We start from the raw sequence: 21,541 nt of genomic DNA, 5'->3' as shown, positions 1-21,541 counted from the left end.
ACATTTTGTATATATTTAGAATACTCTAAGTAAGATCTTTCTCTTTCATGATATTTCATATCAAATGACTTTTGTTTTCCTAGAATTTCATCATTGTATTTATTTGTGTCTGATTTTTAACATCGCATATTAAATATCTGTTTAATATATATTTATATAGCATACATTTATTTCATATATATATAAAACTAAGAATTCACAATTTATATACTTCCTCTGTAGTATATTTTAACAACCATTTTATATTTGCATTTTGTACTATGCGTTTATATTAAACATTTTACCCAAGAAAAAATGAAGTAGCTTCTAATAAAAGATATACACATATTTTGATTAACAAAATTGATGTAGAAAGGCAGGATCATAAAAATGAAAGGAGAAAACATATGCTTAAGATAAGATGCAAGGGAGTTTCATTAAGCATCAATTTCAGCCCTGAGGTTCCTGGTTTAAAAAAATAAATAAATTTTAAGATATCCTATGAGTTTTTATTTAAAAAAATCAGATTTTAATTAAAAACACTTGATTTTGGGGATTTTTTGTTTTAAAATTCATGTCATATTCATCATTTAAAAGCAATAAAACATTATGTAACATATTTGTCCCATTCAGTGTGCTTATGTATTAATTTAGATTATAAACTGGAAAGCATCCATCATCACCATTGTTATTTTGGTACGGCTAAAAATCTTACTGTTCAATATTTTGACGTTACACATCGAAGAGTCAGATTAAAAACATTTCATATCCACAGTAACTTTAAAGTAAGAAGTCCTTACTCCTAATGATGTGTCTCCCAAAACCCACAGCTCAATTTAAAGAATGATACAGCAGTTAGTGAAGAACTTGTGTCTGCAATTTACCCCATAATTAATCTAGATGTTGTATCAATCATTTTGACAGCTACTCCCTTCACTACCAATCTATTTTTAGCCAAAAATTATTCCAACTTACAATATTTTGGATATAAGAGAAATTATGTTGGGTACTTTTTTCAACGCAAGAGTTTTGTCATCTCTAGCAATAGGTAATATATCCTTATATGTTAATAATTATATCTATGTCCAAAAATCTATGATATAAATCTATACAGAAAAAAGAGTGAATAAACATATTTTAAAAAATCAAGAAAATGATTTGAGTGAGTGTGTAATTCATAACTTTCCCATTCTCTTGTCCCTCCCAGAAGTGAACTTCCTATCATTTTACTTAAGTCACTGCTGACCACCTGATCAAATCAGAGGTAAATACAAAAGTTGAGACATTCTTATTCTTTCTCTAGAAATTGAAACTAAGATTGAGACAATTAATCATTTTCCGTAAGTGGCTGAGAGGTAAATACAAAAATGCACCCTTCGTTAGATGGCCAATTTGCAGAGAAAAAAACAAAGTAGGCAAGCAGAGTAGTGGAAAAGACTGAGTCCAGTTGCTAGATTCTGGGCTTGATGGGTCTCACCTAGATCCCTTTTCTTGGGGTCCGCGACATACCTGCACATGACTTGTAATGTTTTTAGGCTTAAGCTAGCTCAAATAGCTTCTTTTAACTTGTAAGCGAGAGTTTTTCTCAACCAATAAAGATGGCTTTTCCAGGATTCTATCTGGCATCTACCAATACATTAATAATAGTCAGAATTATTAAACTTTTAAAATTTCCATCGGCTCTGTATCGATTTAGTAAATATATTTAGTATACATATACATATATACACACAAACCAGTCATATGCATGTAAGAAAGTTGATGTCACCAATTTAACATACTCAGTATATCATTTGTCATTTTAATAAAGATTAATGTAATTATGTAGAGTTTATCATATTTGAAATCTAGTCTATTCATATTTATCTAAGTAGAATATGATGATCCAATGCATGTGTATTGGTCAAATAATATGCTTTCAGGGTTAGATTAACTTTGGGATAACATTTTTCAATGGTTATAACAGAATTCTTACAATGCAGAAGTAATGATTCTATTCATTTCATTAGATGACTGTACTAAATTCATTCTTACTCATTTCCATTCCCATTATTTCAAAGGATATGTATTAAAAAGGACTCATGCTCTTCAGAAAATCATCTGATTTAGTGCACAGACACTAACATCAAAATTCTGTATTCTGTCAGGATATAGTCACTGACTTGCTCGGTGATCAAAGCCAAGTCACGTTCTGTTCCAGCTTTTTCATCTATATGATGAGGACTAAGGCTCTTTAACTAGTTGTCCATTTTTCAGGATTTAGATCAATTGATAAAACCTTTTATAAAGATATGAATCTAAAGTTTTCTAAAAACACCAACATAATGGAGACTGAGACGCCTTTTTTTACACTTTCACATATTATGTAGACAGGCCTAAGGCAAACTGGAAGAATTGGAAATGCTATCAAATCAATGTTCATACTGTGCCTGAACTGTAGATAAATGGAAACTATTTTTAGCAACAAAAATATGGCACCTTTGATGAGTACTTCCTTTAGAAATGGATGTTTTTCAGGTTCCCACTAAATTTCACACAAAATAGTACAATTTAGAAAACTCTGCAACACAAGGCAATTGGGTAATGTGTATATTGGCTATTTCCTTGTGGAGTCAGTATGCAATTTGGCTCCCCTAAGCTCCCTGTAATGAAAAACTTGCTGAATCTCTACATAAAATCTAAATTAGAAAAAGAGAAAATAAGAAAGTCAGACACACATGACTGGGCATGCTAAAGAATTCCGATGTAACAATCCAACTATTGTGTAACAATAGGATAAATTATTTTTTCAGAAATTTCCCTTGTCAGTGAAAATTTAGTATAATACACATATTATAAGATAAACATATTTTAGTCTAATTGTTTTATTGAATAACCACATTTTTATATGTTTGTTAACTCTTTAACCTCTTTCATCTTCACCTTTCTACACTCCCCCACATCCCCCTTTAGAATTTACTCATTTATCCCCTCATTTCTTCTTACTTCGTTCTCTCTTAGGTACTAACTACTACATATGGATTTTCCTACGCTCACAGCTGTCTTCAATTTTTCTTTTGTTTTATAGTCATGATCAGTTAGGCTATTTTCTTAAACCACATTTTTCCTCTTCTAATTTCCTTTTACTTGCACTCTTTTGTTGCCTTCTACTTTTTTTTATACGGTTATGAATACAAATATAAGCATGATGTTTTCCTGTTTCTGCCAACACGATTATATGCACATGAATCAAAGACACCTTTTGATCTAGTTTTATACTAAATAGAAATATTTATTTAAAGTACTCACTTGAAATCCAAATGTATTGTTCTGAGATCCATGCCTTGGGACTCCTGGATTTTCACATGAGGTACGGGTGGGTTCTAAAATGAAGATTATAAACACAATATTCATTTAAAATTTGTAATTATATTTAAATGTATATTTCTCACATACAAAACAATTTTGAATGATCTGGGGCTTAATGAAAAGGACCATGGGTAATAATAAAGAGTATAAATCTAATAGTGTCTCTCCACGGACAGAAGCCTGCTAATTTTAAAGCAAGAATTCAGGTACACTGCAATTTACATGAATTATGCAATTTTTGAACTTTGAACCCTTCTAATATAAAAGCACTTGACATCCAACTCACTCTGTGGATAAAAAGTTAAGGAAAAATGAAGGAATTGAAAAAAGAACATGTATATAAAACATTTGCTCAAGGACTTGCTAAATTATAATCTCAGGTAGGATAATATTCCCCTCAAGAAGTAAGAGTTTTTCCAGAAACAGGACTTAGTTATTGGCATTTTTCATGGACACCTGTAGGAGATTTAGGTATAAAAATGATAAAACTAGTAGTGTCTCAGTTGGCTAGTTTGTTTGACAGATTATTTGGTTGGTTTAACAAATACGGCATTTAATTTAAGACTACAGAAATGTGCTTAGAGACATTCTGAAGTCAATGTATCCTTTTTTTTTTTTTTTTTTAAGTAGTCTCCATGCCCAACAGGGAGCCCAATGCGGGGCTTGCACTCAGGACCTTGAGATCAAGACCTGAGTTGACTGAACCACCCAGGTGCCATCAGTGTATCTTTTTAAAAAATTTTTGGAGCAAGTTTAGTATCATTTGACTATGATTCATTAACTATAAAAATATAGATAAATGTTAATACTTAATGCTATTAATCTGAGAGCTTTTTTCTTTTTCATTTTACTAATTAACAAGAAAATTATTTTGAATGTTTCTCTGGGAAGTTTTAAATGCTAAATACAATATCATATGTTTTAACAGTATTCATTTTCAGTGCCTTCTAACTGCTTTATATTTTACATTTATTTTTCATATTTAGGCAACTATAGTTTATAGGACAGAGAAAATAATTAAAACATTCATACTAGAAATTCCAAAATTACTGAGAATCATCAACCTTTAATTAATAATACCTATGCAGTGAGGTGACGAACCACTCCAAGTGCCATCTGCCTGACATATTCTGGTGCTTGATCCCACTAATATCAAAGGAGAATTGCAGCTAAATGAAACTTCCGACTGGTATATAAAGCTTTTGCCTTCTCTTTTCCCTTGGGCAGGTATACCGGGGTCACCACAGAACTTGGCTGGAAATGAAAGATATTTATAGCAAGATTTAGGATCCATCAGAGTAACGGTTTAGAAAAATGATGAAAATAACTGGAATACTGAACTAAAGTGACATGTTATTCATGTTAATGTATCCCAAAGAAATTTTTTTAGCTTTCATCTACGTGATAAATACTGAATGTACAGCTCAGCATAATATTTAAAAGAATTCCAACTGAGGTGTTTTTCACCTAGTAGACCACCTTAGTAACCACAGAATTTTTTTATATTTTTGTTGTTGTTTTGTATCAATCAGAATCAAACCACACATTTGTACAAATTGGTTGCAAAGTTGGAGTATACTTCTGTAAAGCCATGTGATTCAAGAAAGCTCTGTCAGAAAGAACCAGCCCATAATGGTCTAGGTTGTACTCTCCAGATTGCTCTTTTTCTATGTATATAACAGATACACTTATTTGTTCTGTTGTACTGTGTTGAACACTCAGAGCACATACCCAGTGTCTTGTTGTCTTCCTCTCTGTAATACTGTGGAGGATTTTCGAGTGTTTCTTAAAGAGTAAAGGAGCCCAGTAGAGTCCAAATCTATACCAAACCAAGGAATCTCAATGTTCCACAACTACTATTGAAAATACCATCTTGACAGAATTTGTAAACAAACTGAATACATTATTCCATTCAACATATATTTCCTAATAACTAAAAGAACCTATTCTAAGAAGTTTTAGGCACTTAGACATATCAAGAAACAAACTAAGATTCCTACCCTTATGGAATTTATGTACTTGTGAGGGAGGCAAACAAACAAACATAATAAGAAAAGGTGGTATGTGGGAAGGTAGTGAGTCCTGTGTGGAGAAATAGTGCGGGAAGGAGATCTGGACTGTGTATGTGTGGGTGTGATAAATGGTGATGGCTGAGGATGGGTTTCAAATAAGGTGAAAGGGTGTCTGTCACTGAAGCAAGATCTGGAGGAAACAAAGCATTTAGCCATGCTGATAACCCAAGGGAGATCATTCTAGATAAAGGAAACAGCACTGCCAAAGCCCTATGCTGGAGCACATCTAGCATGCCCAGTAAAGCTGGAGCAGAGTGAATATGCAGAAGTGTAATAGGGGATGAGATCAGATGGTTTCAAATCCAGTAGATAACCTAGACAAAGATATCATATGCCTTCAATTTGTTTATTGTAGTAAAACTACAGAACATATAAATACCATTTTAACCATTTTTAAGCATACTTGGATTTTAAATTTGCAGATTCAGCACCTGAAAGCTTATGCCCAAAATAAGGCAAACAAACAGCAACATCCAAATGTTTTCAAGTATAAATGCTCCCTTAGGGTGGTGCATCCTCGAAACCAAAGATATATTTTTTAAAGATTTTATTTATTTATTTATTTGACAGACAGAGAGAGAGAGAGAGTGAGAGAAGGAACACAAGCAGGGGGAGTGGGAGAGGGCGAAGCAGGCTTCCCACCAAGCTGGGAGCCTGATGCGGGCCTCGATCCCAGGACCCCAGGATCATGACCTGAGACGAAGGCAGATGCTTAACTACTGAGCCACCCAGGTACCCCAAACCAAAGATATTTTTGAGGCTGAAAGGAGACCTCTAACTGGATAGGACATTGACCAGGACAACAGGAATAAATTAGGAATGCTCTAGGCAAACAGGAATGGATAAATACCCTAATAACAGAATACCTTAGTCTTAAGCTAGAGGTACAAAGAGAGACCCTTCCTGAAATTCAAGACTCTAGGAGAGGCCTGAATTTTCAAACCTCTTTTTAGGAACTTCTCATTTTCTTTTTAGAATAAAGTTAAAAGTAATTATTAAACAAATATTCAACAAAATAAATTTAGAGGAAAATTTCAGAGTAAAGTAACACAGGTAAAATAAACATTTGTTTAGTGTGTTTGTTTTAATTTCAGCATTTACTAGCTATTGTAAATGTTTGTGCTATGAGTAATATAACATCACTTCTAGCAATGTAACGTCAAACCCTAGAGGCCGGGTCTTCATCTTAAAATCTTTGTGTCTCTAGCACATTTTCAATTCAATGGCTATTTCCTCAGTGAACATTATCAATGGGCATTTTAGCTTTCCCATAATTTCTATTGCCAAATTATTTAGTTACCTACTTCTGAAGTGTTTCTCTTGCATATTTCTGCTGAGTCATTCCTTCAGAATCTTATCTTTATTCAACAAAGAAAAGAAAGGAGGGAGAGGCAACCACATAAACTCCTCGATCCTGCTCTCTACCTGCCCCTCACTACCTCATCATTCCATTATTTTCTATCTGTAGATTTCCATGTACTAAACCAAACAACCTACTGTGTCTAGTTTAGAGGCTTAAGGCACAGAGTATACTTTTAAAAGGTTTTAGGTCACAATGACATTAAACTTTAAGAAAAAAGGACATATTTTGAACAAAATGAAAGAGAAAAGACTTTCCCTTCTATCAAGTCCCTAAAATGAATGAATTTGGCTATTCAATGGATAAGAGCATTATCTCTTTAGTCTACCTTCTCTGAACTGGAATTCATACTCTTTCTTTTAGTGGCAGTGCAAACCGTAGGCCAAATAACGTAGCTGGTGCCCTAAATGATGACAGGGTCACACAGGGTCCTTACAATTTGATTCCTCTCTCTGAGCCCAAGTGTCATTACCGGTTAAAATGTCATAAGTAAATATACTTACTAGGAGTTCTGTTTTGTGTAGTAGAAATCATATATGTAAAGCAATTTGGACAAAGTGAGCCCTATTACATTTGGACAGTTATAATTCAATGTCAATAGTAAGTACTTTATTATTATTTGTATTTTAATAGAACCAAAAAATAAAACATCATATCCAAGATACTTCTTTATTGAGATTTTCCCCGTCATATCAAATGAATTTTACCATGAACTCATCTCTATTAATCTCCTTGTCCCTATCTATTCTGAAGTAGCCATAGAATATCTAGTCTTATTTAGAACACATTGGTCTTTTCTAAGATGATTCTCAGCATAAAACAGAATTTTAAGAGGCGCCTGGGTTGCGCAGTCGTTAAGCGTCTGCCTTCAGCTCAGGGTGTGATCCTGGCGTTCCGGGATCGAGTCCCACATCGGGCTCCTCAGCTGGGAGCCTGCTTCTTCCTCTCCCTCTCCCCTGCTGTGTTCCCTCTCTCGCTGGCTGTCTCTCCGTCACATAAATAAATAAAATCTTTAAAAAAAAAAACAACAGAATTTTAAGGGACAATTTGTGTGACATCAACCTTGAGGTATTGGGGGATAGAAGCATATGATGAGATCAGGAGAAAAGAAGACAAAGGGCCCAGAAGCCCGCAGGCAATTTGGCTTCTACTGTGAATGAGAAGACTGGAGGATTCCAAGCAGCATCATCAGTTAGATCTGCTTAACTTCAAGGCCATGGGGACAGGTGGGGTGCTCCTCTATCCTAAGCAGGGAAGGGAAGGAAAACTAGGAACAGACACCTCTGCATGAATGTTGCCCATATCATGTGCTACAATAATTTGTATAAAACACAAAGCCAACTTATTTTGTTTGCAATCTTCCAAATTAATTTTGAAGTGATACTTGCTGGAATATATATTGTAAAGTGACCTCTGTAAAAAATACTAATCCTTCTTCTCCAAGCTTACCCTAATCATTTTAGGTATAATCACAAGCATTATCATGACAAATAATATCACAAGAACTTGATTTGAATGACCATGTAAAGTAACATGGATTTACTGTGGAAAGAAATTTTGGAGTAAATTAGAGTGTTCAATTGAGACAAACTGGACAAAAATCAGAATACTTTTCCAGTAGTAGAATTAATCTTAAAGGGTCTTTGATTTGAGAAATAATTTTTTAAAGTAAGTTTGCAAACAAAGCAGTTTAGCCTAATATTTAGAGTCAGAGCAGAAAGAACATAATAGTTGGATTACAGGAAAAGTATCTACATTGGTAAATATGATTTCCTATTGAATTTTAATTATGCCTCGGAATGAGCTTTAACAATCTGATATTTGTTCTAGCAAAATCTGAAAATTTTAAGTAACAGCAATAATCTCAGTCAAGTAGTTTCAAGACAGTGGAAATGGGAAAATGGAATTTTAAGTATAGAGATTATACTTACGTAAGCACTGTGGTACTTCTCCACTCCAGGTACCATTCCCTACACAGGTCAGAACAGCAGGAAAGGATAGTTCATAGCCTGGAGAACAGATGTAGCTAATACTAAAGCCCCAGTCAAAATTTGTTCCTTCCAACCTTCCATTAGAGATCTGGGGAGGAGTTGGGCAGGTAACAGCTGCAATTACATTAAAAGCGATTAGACACAGCTGTTGAAATATCCAGGATGTAAAAAAAAAAAAATCAGAAGCAGCAGCATATGTGCTAATTTAACCTTTCGGAGGACAATATGGTGTGACATGTTTTATTCTCCTGGTAGTAGTCCTGAAACATCCCTGGAATTAATCCCTCTAGGATGTAACTATTTCTTGGCAACATAATGGCTACTGGTTGTCAGAGATTCTTCTAGAAAATAACAAGCTGCCTGACATCTAAGCGAAGCAAATACAGGGTGACCTTCCATCTAGTATACTGTAACTGATAAATTATTGGTTTTATATAAAATTATTTTTTCCATTGACCTTTAGACAGACTGAAGATCAGGGCTGTTTGGCTATATATAGCGTCAACATTATAGCAAGGAATTTGCAAGTAATTCTGTGACATTTGGAAAAAACCTAAATCAGGTATCTCATTAAAATACCCAAATTGGTTCTACAACCACTTAAATTCATATGTTAAAACTTACTTTAGGGTTTTAAAATAAATTATTAAATGTTTAAACATTTATTTAAAAATTTGTTTTAAGCTGGCTTCAAGCAGAGATGGGTAGGATAATGTGACAGAGATGAAGGGAAAAAGAGGGGTACACATTGCAAAATCTAAAAATAAGAATGACTATACTTTTATGATTAGCAACATATATGAATAATTCTTGGAGTTATATTACGATTATCAGAATCAATGGTGTATGAAATAACTCCTAAATATAAAATGTACATTCATATATTTTCATGTATTAACTGTGTATATATACAGTGATCTGATTCAGAAACAGGGTAATCAAGAAGAAAAAGATACAAGTTGAAATTATTCTTTTTGTTAGATTAAACTGTCAATTCACAGATGTTTAGAAAGACACCTGAATGAGAAATCTCAGTATTATTATAAAACAATAGAAATGGCCTGACATTGCATCTACAGTATTCCATAAATAATCATAAAAACTGGCATAAAATTATAAATATATCTCCAGTGGAAAAATATAAATAGCATAAAACAGCAAATTTATGCCTATATTGACTACAAGATTAATTCTAGATTGTATTAAGAAAGATGTTCTTTTCTTTATGAAGAGTTAGTTTTTGTAATTATGACTGTTCTCAAGTTATAGAAAGTTTTTTTCACATCTTTGAATTGTTCGACCGATCATCAAATTAAAATTCTAATTCATTAAGGTTATATTCTTTTTTAAATATTCACTAATCAATATAAATGATGAAGGTGAGTACATATCAGAGCACATGATATTTTTGTTTTGGTTGCACTAGAAATCATTGTCATAATTCATAATAAAATTTAATATTTTTCTTGAAATATCATTTTAAATTCTATATGTTATTTTCTGTATGGTTTTAAAATAAAACTGCAGCAATTTTCAGCATCAGAAAAAAGTTAAATAACACAAAAACACTATTGAAGCTTACTTTAATTTTTCATACTAAGAAGTTAATATACATCAGTTATCACTTATAATATTGAAGAAATTATCATACCTCTACAAGTTGGCATTACTCCACTCCATGTGCCATTAGTTGTACAAGTCCTAATTCTGGAACCGTTCAATTCCATTGTATAGCCTGGCTGGCACATGTAAGAGACATTTTGTCCAACCACATAATCATCTCCATATCTCAGTCCATTGGCTGGTATACCTGGGTCTCCACAACTGATTACTATCAGTATTGGATTAGAAGAGCAGATGGTTAATGTGCCATTTAATGGAGAGAAGTAGTAAGCATACTTAATATACAGGTAGGGAAAATTAGTTATCATGTTCATTTTTAATCATAAAACATAAGCATATTTAAACCACATACTGGCAATTCCTGATTATGATCAGGTATGCTTATTACAGATTCTATGCATATGGTTCAGAATCTGTCATTTAGACTCTGAAGAGGCTAGGTTAATAAACTATTATACTCTAAGGAACTCTGATGCAGTAACCTCTTTTAATCTGCATTAGGGGATCATGGAGAAGTCATCCTATAGACTCAAGATTTCTAATATAATATTTGAAATCTATGTATTCCCATATATGCCAACTGAAATCTCTAATTTATCAGGCTTGGTGGACTGAGAGCATATTTTTTGCACAGTGTCACTCAGCTGGATATTATAATCGGTTTTTGGTTTTTTTTTTTTGAGAGTGTGGGTATAAGCCCAAGTAGGCGATGGGGGAGGGGGGAGGGGGGAGGGGCAAAGGGAGAGGGAGAGAAAGAATCTCAAGCAGGCTCCACACCCAGTGCAGAGCCTGACTCAGGGCTGGATCTCACAAGCCTGAGATCACGCCCTGAGCCAAAATCAAGAGTCAGATGCTTTAACCAAATGGGCCACCCTGGCGCCCCCATAATAGTTTTTAATTAAAACAATGTTAGGTTCAAGAAGAATACGTCCTATTGAATAAATGAAAGAATGAATAAGCTCTAAAATGTGAATCTATTACATGCAGGGCAGGATACATGACTTGTGGTGATGAAAATGCCATAGTTAGGGACAGAGAAATCAATTTAACATTTTCGCCAACTCACTGCCAACTCAAGCGAAAGAATGCTCCAAGAAATTGCACCTCCACTCTGGGAGGCATTTACTTTCTGGATTGGGAGTCAGTGAGAAGCCTACATAAAGTTCTTACTAAATATGCCTTGTCGTTGTCAGCCCAGGACAGGGGGAGCTGCTGCCCTGTTCTGCTCTAAGAGTCTATAAATATACCCAACTCCTACATATTTCATGCTTGCACCCAAGCCCCCAGAAAGGGGTGGAAGACAATTGCAATGTGAGCCTCCCTCTGTTGATGACACTATGGACTGGCTGGGCAGAAAGCATCAGTGGACCCAGAGAAGGAGTGGGAGTGGGGAGGTTCAGGGAAGGGATACCACATGATAGGGGGTGAATGGCCTGGAAGCAGAGAGGCTGACTGTGCATGAGCAGAGGTTCCAAGCCCTCAGCACATACTCCGTTGTCCCCATAGACTTCACTTACAAAATACAAATTTAAAGTTGAAATTAAGAATTTTAAGACAGCGATCATAGAGCATTAAACCCCAGCACTGGACCCTTTTGAGCATGAGTTTCTATCAACTTTATTAGCCCATAAAGCTAGCTCTGGTTATATACCTAATATTACCATTTATAACGCCACACCAAAAGTTTCAGAAAGACTTGAGATAGCAGAGAAGAGAGAAATAATTATAAATATGATATTTAATAATAAGGCATAACAAAGATTATATATAAGCCACAAAAGCATTTGCTGTTTTGAGGTACATGATTTAAGCTTGCTTCGGGCAAGGAATTGTCTAAAAGCTTTCTGGCAACTAAGACAAAAAGGAAAATACACAAGTTTACACTATTTCTTTTCTGGAGATTAAAAAAAATGGGGTTACTGGCCCTTTAGTATCTTTTTAAAAATTTTTACTTTTTGCCTCTTAAATCTTTTTGTTCATAAAAGGGTAAATAATTTCATCAGGTAAATCTGGGCTATATTCTCTCATTTTTATTTGTAATTAATTCTTCAGCAAAGACCCCCTGATCATCTCATGGGTGCCACCAGGATGGGGGATCAGATTAGAGAAGTATTTTGGAGATCTAGGGTCAAAGACTAAAAGTAGATTAAGGCATGGAAGACCTTACCAGCACTTCAATTACATCGCATTTATTAATTTACCATTAAAAATTATGAAGGTCAAGATTTCTTTCATATCATTCTAATCCGCTAAGCCTAAGAAGTTCTAAGACCATGAATAATGGCATTTAAATTAAAGAACAATATTCAGGGCACTTCACCTAATAATCCTCAGAGCCCTGGAGACAGTTGGCTGAAGTCACACTTATTGAGTGCTTCTGTCTGACTCTTAATTAAAGAATTTTGCATATAGGACAATTTTTGTTCTTTTAATTATTGCAGAGGAAACAATTTTTTAAACTACACAACTGAGTTGAATAGGAAATCAAATCCTGCTTATTACCAGGAATGTCACTTCAAAATTCCAGTTTTGAAATTCTGTTTCAAAGTTTACAACTACATCAAAGTGAGTATTAAGCCTTCAATTTATTTTGTTTCATTTTACCTTCTTTTTCTATTTTTAACCTACATTCCAATTAAGAAGAGGGAAATTAAAGAGCACAGCTACAAATTGTTGTTGTTTCTAGGTAACAGTTTGCAGACTGAACTAGAACCCTGGCAAGAAGGAAGAGCTAACCTGATCCTAAGGCACTATGAGCTGAGACGCAGCCACCAAAAAGGACAGAGGGGTTATTTTACAAGGAGGCACCAAGGGAGAGTTCGCATATTGTGGCAGGCATCATGAATGAAATGCCTGACAACAACAGCTTCATGAGGATTTGTTTGGTGGCTTCCTAGTGAAGCAAAGGCCAGTCAAAGAGGCAGTTTCCAATAGCAACAGTCTTTATAAACAGCACCTGCTCCACAATTCATTTACCGTCAGTTTGTTTTTAGCAACAACAACAAAAGAGGCTTTTGGTCTTTTCAGGCAAAACCTTAGAATAGTGGCTCTTTATTTTACCCTAAAATTCAGAGACATCAGTGCATGACAACGGAATGCTGTGCTTCATTGTAAGAACAATCTTCTCAAACGTCACCAAAACTCCTACGCAAACACACGCACACACACACTCACACACACCCCAATAAACTCCAGGAAGACAATTATTTTGTCTCTTTTCTACACTGTTATATTTTCAGGGCCTAGTCTAGAGCATTACTCATTATAAAAGATTAAGTAAATATTGTTTAAAGAGTAAATATGTGAATGATACGTAAGGAATGATTAGCTCCAATTCTCAAAAAATACACATTGTTTTAAAGGTCTGAACTTGTTTTTGTGGGAGGTTTTTCTGATTAGCTTCTATCATGCAATTGATGCCCATGTGGCATCATTTATGATAAATCTAAGTAGACAATCTCTATGCTAAAAATAACATAATTGTGGTAATTTTAGTCTATGCCACTTCAAAACTACTTTCTCTTTTAACTTCTTAAGTGAGAAGTATAAATATGCATTTTTAAATAAAATAGGATCACATTGCTCACACTTTTATTCCCTTACATGGATATACATGCAATATAGTTTATGTAACTAAACCCTGGATGTTTGAGTTAATCTCATTGTTTTTCTTTTAGAGACAATGCAGCAATGGACATTCTCACTCAAACATAATTACACATTTGCTTTTTCAGGTTTCAGGCTCATAAAATAATTCTACTATAGCAGAAAAAAGTACCAGAAAGGTTGTCATTTCTCTGATAATGCTTCTGATTTTATATAATCTCCCAATTCAAACATTGGTTTCCTTTTTAGATCTCAGCGATAGATTTTCTCAACCTCAACCTTGGCACTACTGACATTGGTACTAACTACTCGTTGATTGGAAGAGGGCTGCTTTATGCATTGAGAATGTTTAGCATTGACCTCTACCTGCTAGATACTGATAGCACACTTCATTCACCCACACTGTGACAGCCAAAAATATCTCCAGACATTGCCAAATATCCCCCGGGAAGCAAAATCACCCCTGTCTGAGAACCACTGCACTGAAAGATAGCTCTCTTTCCTTGAGGAGATTTAGATGATTTTTTTTAGCTTCACTTCACCCAGTTTCATGCTGGGATATCTTCTCCAGCTTTCTTCTATGTGAGAGTAGCTCCATCTCCCTGAACCATTCTTTACCAAAAAAAAAAAAAAAAAAAAAAAAAAGAAAGAAAGAAAGAGAGAAAAAAGCTAAAAAAAAAGAAAAATCTTTGAGAACTCTCGGTTTGGTAACAAAGATCCGGTAAGAACCATTTCTGTCCTGGTTATTTGGAACAAAAGCCTCAGATTCATTTATCTCTGGATCTGACGGAGTATGCTGTCCTTGGCCCAAACAACATGACCTGCCAGATACAGGGCATTAATCATTCTGGAAGGAATCCTACTGGGTTAAAAAAAATTCCAAGAAACAAACGAATGTATTTCTTTTTAGCACTGAAAGCCAATCCTTACTGCACTTGACAAGCCCTGTCCTGGGTACAGATCGTATCTTATTCCCAAAATACTACGTGCACTATGGGCTTTAGGTACCAGAGGTGGCTCTGCCTGTTAAGACATCGAAAGGTAAGCATCCTATGAGATATTTTTAAATGAGCGTTTCCTTGTGCTTAGTTTTTAGATATTTTCTCTCATTCTGAACATCACAGAAAAGAACTTCACCAAATTTTATAATCAGAGTACTTTTAAGAACTTCTTGGTATTGTGGCCAAATATCTTTTCCTTCCAGCTTGGTTCAGTTCCATGGATGTTTCTCAATGTAATTCCTCTGCCAAAGTGTGCATGATGTTGGATGCATGACCTTGATCTCATGATATAGTCATGATAAGTTCATGATATATTACCTACCCAAGACAAAACTAGTTTATTTAGGGGAGGCCTCACACTCCAGATGGGTTCAATAAGGACCTGTCTGGAGAAGAGGGAAAGAGTTCTTGTTTGTGAGGTATCTTTTAGAGACAGGTTAGTTAAGTATGCAATTTCTCAATTCATTTATAATCTTAAGCTGGCTGAATATTAGCAGGTAGAATTTATGTGAGGGAAATTGTATCCTTCCCTCACATCTCTACTCAGGCTAGATATGGAAGGGGGAGGATGGAAGCATTACCATTATTATTAAATTATGTTTACTCCCAAAGTGTTTCCAAAAATCATTGAAATGAACAAGACACAATTACCCGTGGGATTGGACAGTGTTTTTTTTTAAGAACAGAAAAGGAATGTGTGTGTGTGTGTGTGTGTGTGTGTGTGTGTGTGTGTTTCTACTGGCCGATCAAACAAATCAAGGTACATTTGCAAAATCACCCTGGTGGAAAACACTCAAAAGGGTGAAACTGCTTGGGAAACCGATGCTATTTCACTGACCTATGAAATATTAGAGACCAGAGACCTTACTTACTGGACTCTCTATTCTCAGTTCCTAGGAAAGTACCCAAAATTAATAGATTTTATGTAAGTGATTTTTTACTAACGGAATCCATAAGTAATCCAATTACCTTTACAGGCACATTTCTGTATTTTTAGATAAAAAATAGACAGCTATAAGCTAAAAAATAAAATTATATTCTAAAAATTAGATCACCACTCTGATTTTCACTCTGCAGGAGAAACTAGTTTCCTAAAGATAACAAGCCCAGGGAAAAAAAACAGAGTGACCAAAATTTTATTTTTAAAAAAGTAGAAAAAAATCCAAATAGAATTTAATTCTTTTTATTTTACTTTCACCACAACACTGTAAATGGGTAATTCACCTATATTTTAATGGTTTTATTAATTTCCTCAAGGGTCTCTGTGAATTCTCATTCAAATCATCCTACATTGACACATTTATCGTATCATCTGTCTTGGTGATTTTATCTCTTTGAGCTGATATTATTCTAATTCTAGCAGATCCACTTTGTCATTGATTATGTATATGATTCCGCAGTAGCTTGATTCATTTCCTTTAACTCATCATATCAAAATATTTAATCTCTTGCAAGATTTGCAGATTTATTATTAACATATATTTGCACTATATGTTTGGACATTCATCTTGAGACAAACAAAATTATTGACAAGATATGTAGAGGCAATTGTAATTTTAAGCAGAAAGGATTGTTGAACAAAAATAAATCTTACAAGTGGTCAACTCATTAAGAAATGATATAACTCTGTATAACTCAAATTGGTAAATGCAGAGAAATTGAAAAAATTAGAGAATAGGTTATAAATCAATGAAAAAATTCCATAGGCATTATAAGCAATGTCTCATATTTATGCCATATAACCATTAGAGAATAGGTTATAAATCAATGAAAAAATTCCATAGGCATTATAAGCAATGTCTCATATTTATGCCATATAACCATTAGAGAATAGGTTATAAATCAATGAAAAAATTCCATAGGCATTATAAGCAATGTCTCACATTTATGCCATATAACCATTAGAGAATAGGTTATAAATCAATGAAAAAATTCCATAGGCATTATAAGCAATGTCTCATATTTATGCCATGTCAAATATGACCACTTTAGTGAAGATAGAAAATAAAGCAAGAAAACAAAGAGGAGGAAAAATACAAAAGGACGTAATGAGGTGAACTTGAGAGTCAAATAAACGTGTTTAAGTCTTAGATCCTATGTATACTGTGTTACCATGAGGAAGACACTTGTGTTTCCTCTGTAAGATACCATTTCTTCAAATGTGAAACAGAAAGACTAATAGTATTTATTTCATAGATCTGTTATTAGAAATAAGTGAGAGAATTTGTGTAAAGTACTTAGCACAAATTCTAATGACCAATAAACACTCAATGACAGATATTGTTTTTTATGAGTAAAAATATTAACAATTTGATTGGAAAGGAAAAAAAAGTTGTTTTGTTTAGGTGGGTTTGCCAAAAACTGCTGCTAACACTTTGGTTTAGAAATTTAGTTCAGGCATTTTAAATTTTCTTTATAGGTAATTTAAATCATTTCAAATTATTATTTAGGTCCTTGTGTTTAGATGCTAAAAAAAAAGTGCCTAAAAAAAGGCAATTATATTAAATCAAAATTTAGTATAAATATTTATTATTTGAACTTAAGCTTTCTGGTATATATATGAAATAATTAAATTGAATGAAAAATTCCATCCATGTATGGGTAGAAATAACTGTTCAGCAGTGGGCTCTGACAGTAGTCAGTAAGTCAATTAAATAATTGGTATCTCAGTTTCCTGATCTACACGTGCAAGTCTATGATACAGTCTCTTCCAGGTCCAAAATTACATGGTTCTTTCAATAATGTGTTTAAATTGACTTCCACTGCAAATTAATGAGAAGAAATCTGAGACAATGGTCTAATTCAGTTTGACCACATATAAGCATTATCAATATGCTAGATTCTTTAATTATAGAAGTTTAGCCCATTTTGATTTCCATTGAAACCTCTCTCTGCTCCTCTTTTAGGGATATTTTTGTTTTCGCTTTTGGTTTGGATTGCTACTGGGCTGTCGGCACTTTTTTGCCTACAAAATAAGCCAACTGTTACAAATTTTCAGTTTTTAATTTAATAGTGATTCATCATTTAAAAGCTAATGCTTGAAATACCATACTTAACATTTCTCCTTGAAGAACTGACATAAGTAAAGAAACTTTATATTTTTGATATGTTATTTGTAACCAATCTGTCATGAATTAGGTGATTTTAACTTGATTTTAAATTTTTAGGGAAAAATGAAGACGATTCAATTAAATGCAATTTGCAGTCTCAAAAACTGGAGTATGTTTATTTATTGTTACTAAAATTGGAAAACATCTTAACTAAAAGACTTAGGTATTTATCCTTGACTAAATTAAATTGTTATTCTTTGTGGGGAAAAAAAGATATGCTACTCAGCAGATTTCCTTTACTCTGAATATACTCTTTATTTCAGTCTTTTTGATAATTCTATATTAAATGGATACTATCTTCCAGAAGCTATGTGGCATGGTATCTACAATCTATAATTACAAGCCCTTTCTATAAGCATTTTAAAATGGAGTGAAATTATAAGTCACATATATTCATAGTTAAAATAAAACTCAAATGAGATATTTCAGTCAGTCAGTTAGTTACTCTTGTACATTCAGTTCTGTGCTGCACTCTAGAAAGTCACTGAGATAAACAGACCCGGTTACAACTGCCCTATGAAGTTCATGGTTTAGCAGTGTAAGTCATTGACACTGGGGGGAAAAAAAAGTTATACAGCACGGAGAGATCCTTTTTAGCTAAAAGGGATATGAGGAAGAAGTGTCTTGAGAAAGCTTAACCAAATAACTGATGATTAAAGATAGCAGGATACCATTCTAAAGGCTCAAGTGGGGTACTACAGTATGAAAACAGTAAAGCATATTTGTTAATTGTTCGATTTTTCAGTTTCACAAAAAAATGAGACATTTTCAAAGTAAGCAAAAGGATTTCTTTCCTACAAAGTGGAGAAATCAAGGAGAATTTATTCTCCATTTAAAACAACCAGAAAAAAAAAAAAAGGAAAGAAAGAAAGAAAGAAAGAAAGAAAGAAAGAAAGAAAGAGAAAGGTTTCATCAGGCAGCAAAGCACAGAAGCACAGTGATCCCTGAAAGACAGAAAAAAAATGAGATGAGTTCTACGACTGCCCCTATCTTACTGCCTTGAGAGAATTTCCAGGCTTTGGCACAGGGAGGAGAACCCCATGCGGAACCCAGTGAACTCCCTGAGTTGAAGAGATGGATCTGAGAGTCAGGAGACAACGGAATGGATAGAGTCTGAGAGAGGGGACTAGAGAGGACGTGCACAGAAAGAAAGAGAGATCTAGGGAGAGAGCTTCTTGAATATTCATCAAAATAGTGATCAGTCTGTGAGGATCTGCCCAAGGTCAGGTAATTACCCAAAAGATTACATGTAACAATATCTGTGGCTGACATAGGGCCAGGAATATTACTTTTTACTGACTCCAATCAACAACTGGTAAGTGTTTTGCTATTATACATGCGGCTAGTATGTTCTATTCAGTGCCTATTTCAATAATCTCCTAGCCATAGTCGGCCTTCACCTTTGAAGAGACACAATACACACAAGGCACCTCAACAGCCTGGTCATTGCTCACAATCTTTGCAGGCAAGATAGTAACTACGAGCGACTTTCTCCAGGTACATGGATATGACACAACAGGACTTTGATGGCATCTTCCTCTCGAGTGATTCATTTGAGCCAGTCATTCAGGAAATACAAATACTCACAAAAGAGCTAAATTATTAAAAGGAATGGGTCACTGGCCCACACACAGTATAAAGCTTGTCTTTTCAGTTAAATTTTTGGAACTATCAGGTCAGCCAAGGCTGTTCCACCACTGACACTGTTAAGAATAACTATTGACCTTCACAACACCATAGCATTAAAAAAAAAAAAAAAAAAAAAAAAAAAGCCCAATACCTATTTGAGCCTTGGAAGCAACATGTTCCTCATCTACAAATTTTAAAAACCAGGTCAGTTATTGATGTGTGTGACTGACAAAATAAAATTGTTTTCTTTGTATATTTAATCTGGATTACAACTGATAATTCATCTCTGTTCTTAAAAAAAAAACAGCATGATTTTCTGTGATTCCTCTTTCCTCTGTCAACTGCAGTACTTGGTAAGTCAATGGATTCTTTTTTTTTTTATTTTTTATTTTTAAAGATTTTATTTATTTATTTGACAGAGATAGAGAAAGCCAGCGAGAGAGGGAACACAAGCAGGGGGAGTGGGAGAGGAAGAAGCAGGCTCCTAGCGGAGGAGCCTGATGTGGGGCTCAATCCCAGAATGCCGGGATCATGCCCTGAGCTGGAGGCAGACACTTAACCGCTGAGCCACCCAGGCGCCCCAAGTCAATGGATTCTTAAGGTCTCTAGTGTGCCTTCTAATTGTAACACAACTACCCCATCTTTTAATCAGAAAGACATTATCAATATTCACAACTTTGCATGGTTTGATTAACTTCTAAAACACACACATATACATTTACATACTCAAATATTTTTTACATAACTAGTGGTCATTTAAAATAAAGAAACCTACTTGTACAGTTAGGCAAAGTTCCAGACCATGTTCCATTGGCTGTGCACTGTCTAACAGAAGGTCCAGAAAGGATATATCCCTCCATACAGGAATAGATAACTGAACTGGAAAACGTGGTACCATCAATCCGAAAGACTTTTCCATTGGCTGTCGTTCCTGGGTTGCCACACTGTACAGCTATAAAACAAAATGGGTCAGAGTATATATAAAAATGGTTTAAGAATTCCTCTCTCAAAAAATTAAGTGACTAAATGATTGTTTCAAATTATCCGAAGGAGCTATAAAATCTTCTACAATAAGCACGGAATTATCTTTTATAAATGGTTGAAATTCAAGATGAATTTATATTGATTCTATTAATTAATTACCAGGGTGCAAATCATATAACAGCTTTATTTTTTTTAAAGACTTTTGTTAGTAGCTTTAGTAAAAACTTCATAAAGTAATTACTTGAGTATTGCCTTTGGGTACTATAAAATCTACCAAAGCAGGATTGTAAGAGTGTCTGTCCAAAAAGCAACTCATGTAAAACTGGAGTAGATGTAACAAGATGCAACAGAGATTTAATATAATTATACTTCTAGGAGGATAGATATAAACAATTTAAGTATCATAAACATCTATGTATATTTTCATTTATGTAAGTATAAGACTTATTTGCATTAAAACTTTACTATCTCTATTTCTGGGCCAAAGTGTACAAAAAATAAACTGAATAAAAACAAAGTAACTAAATTCTAGGAATGTTTTGCACTAAGTTTGCAATATATCCTAAACAAGAGTCACAAACACTTATGTATATGATTCTTATATGACTAATTATTCTGTATTATGTTTAACTATTTTCCATTAATGCCATAAGTGAATTTTTTAAATATCTTAAAAGCAAGCCTATGTCAAATGTAATACTAAATTTTGCTGTAATATAAGAAGGTATTTTAGTACTTTATAGAATTTATGGTTTTATGAAGAAGAAATGTAATTACAGTTTCAGAAGTACTATTTTTATTACTCTCTGCATCTTAAATATTCAATTTTGCCATTCCT

At 34.1% G+C, this 21,541-nt stretch overlaps 1 protein-coding gene across 4 annotated transcripts in view; it reads right to left on the bottom strand.

The window, feature by feature from the left end:
* CSMD3 (CUB and Sushi multiple domains 3) overlaps positions 1 to 21,541 on the bottom strand; it is a 1,146,349-nt gene that overhangs the window by 26,411 nt on the left and 1,098,397 nt on the right. For all 4 annotated transcript variants that reach the window (XM_045805628.2, XM_087864412.1, XM_045805629.2 and 1 more), the window contains 5 exons: positions 20,495 to 20,671; positions 10,402 to 10,581; positions 8,691 to 8,864; positions 4,408 to 4,581; positions 3,268 to 3,341 (listed from right to left, as the gene is read on the bottom strand). In XM_045805628.2, coding sequence (XP_045661584.1) covers positions 3,268 to 3,341; positions 4,408 to 4,581; positions 8,691 to 8,864; positions 10,402 to 10,581; positions 20,495 to 20,671 — 779 coding nt within the window. The remainder of the gene's footprint in view (positions 1 to 3,267; positions 3,342 to 4,407; positions 4,582 to 8,690; positions 8,865 to 10,401; positions 10,582 to 20,494; positions 20,672 to 21,541) is intronic.

The sequence above is a fragment of the Ursus americanus genome, chromosome 9 (assembly GCF_024610735.1).
Source record: "Ursus americanus isolate L20-20 chromosome 9, mUrsAme1.1.p, whole genome shotgun sequence".
Lineage (NCBI taxonomy): Eukaryota > Metazoa > Chordata > Mammalia > Carnivora > Ursidae > Ursus > Ursus americanus.
Note: the sequence above shows the minus strand (reverse complement) of the source record. Positions and strands in the feature narration are given on the sequence as shown.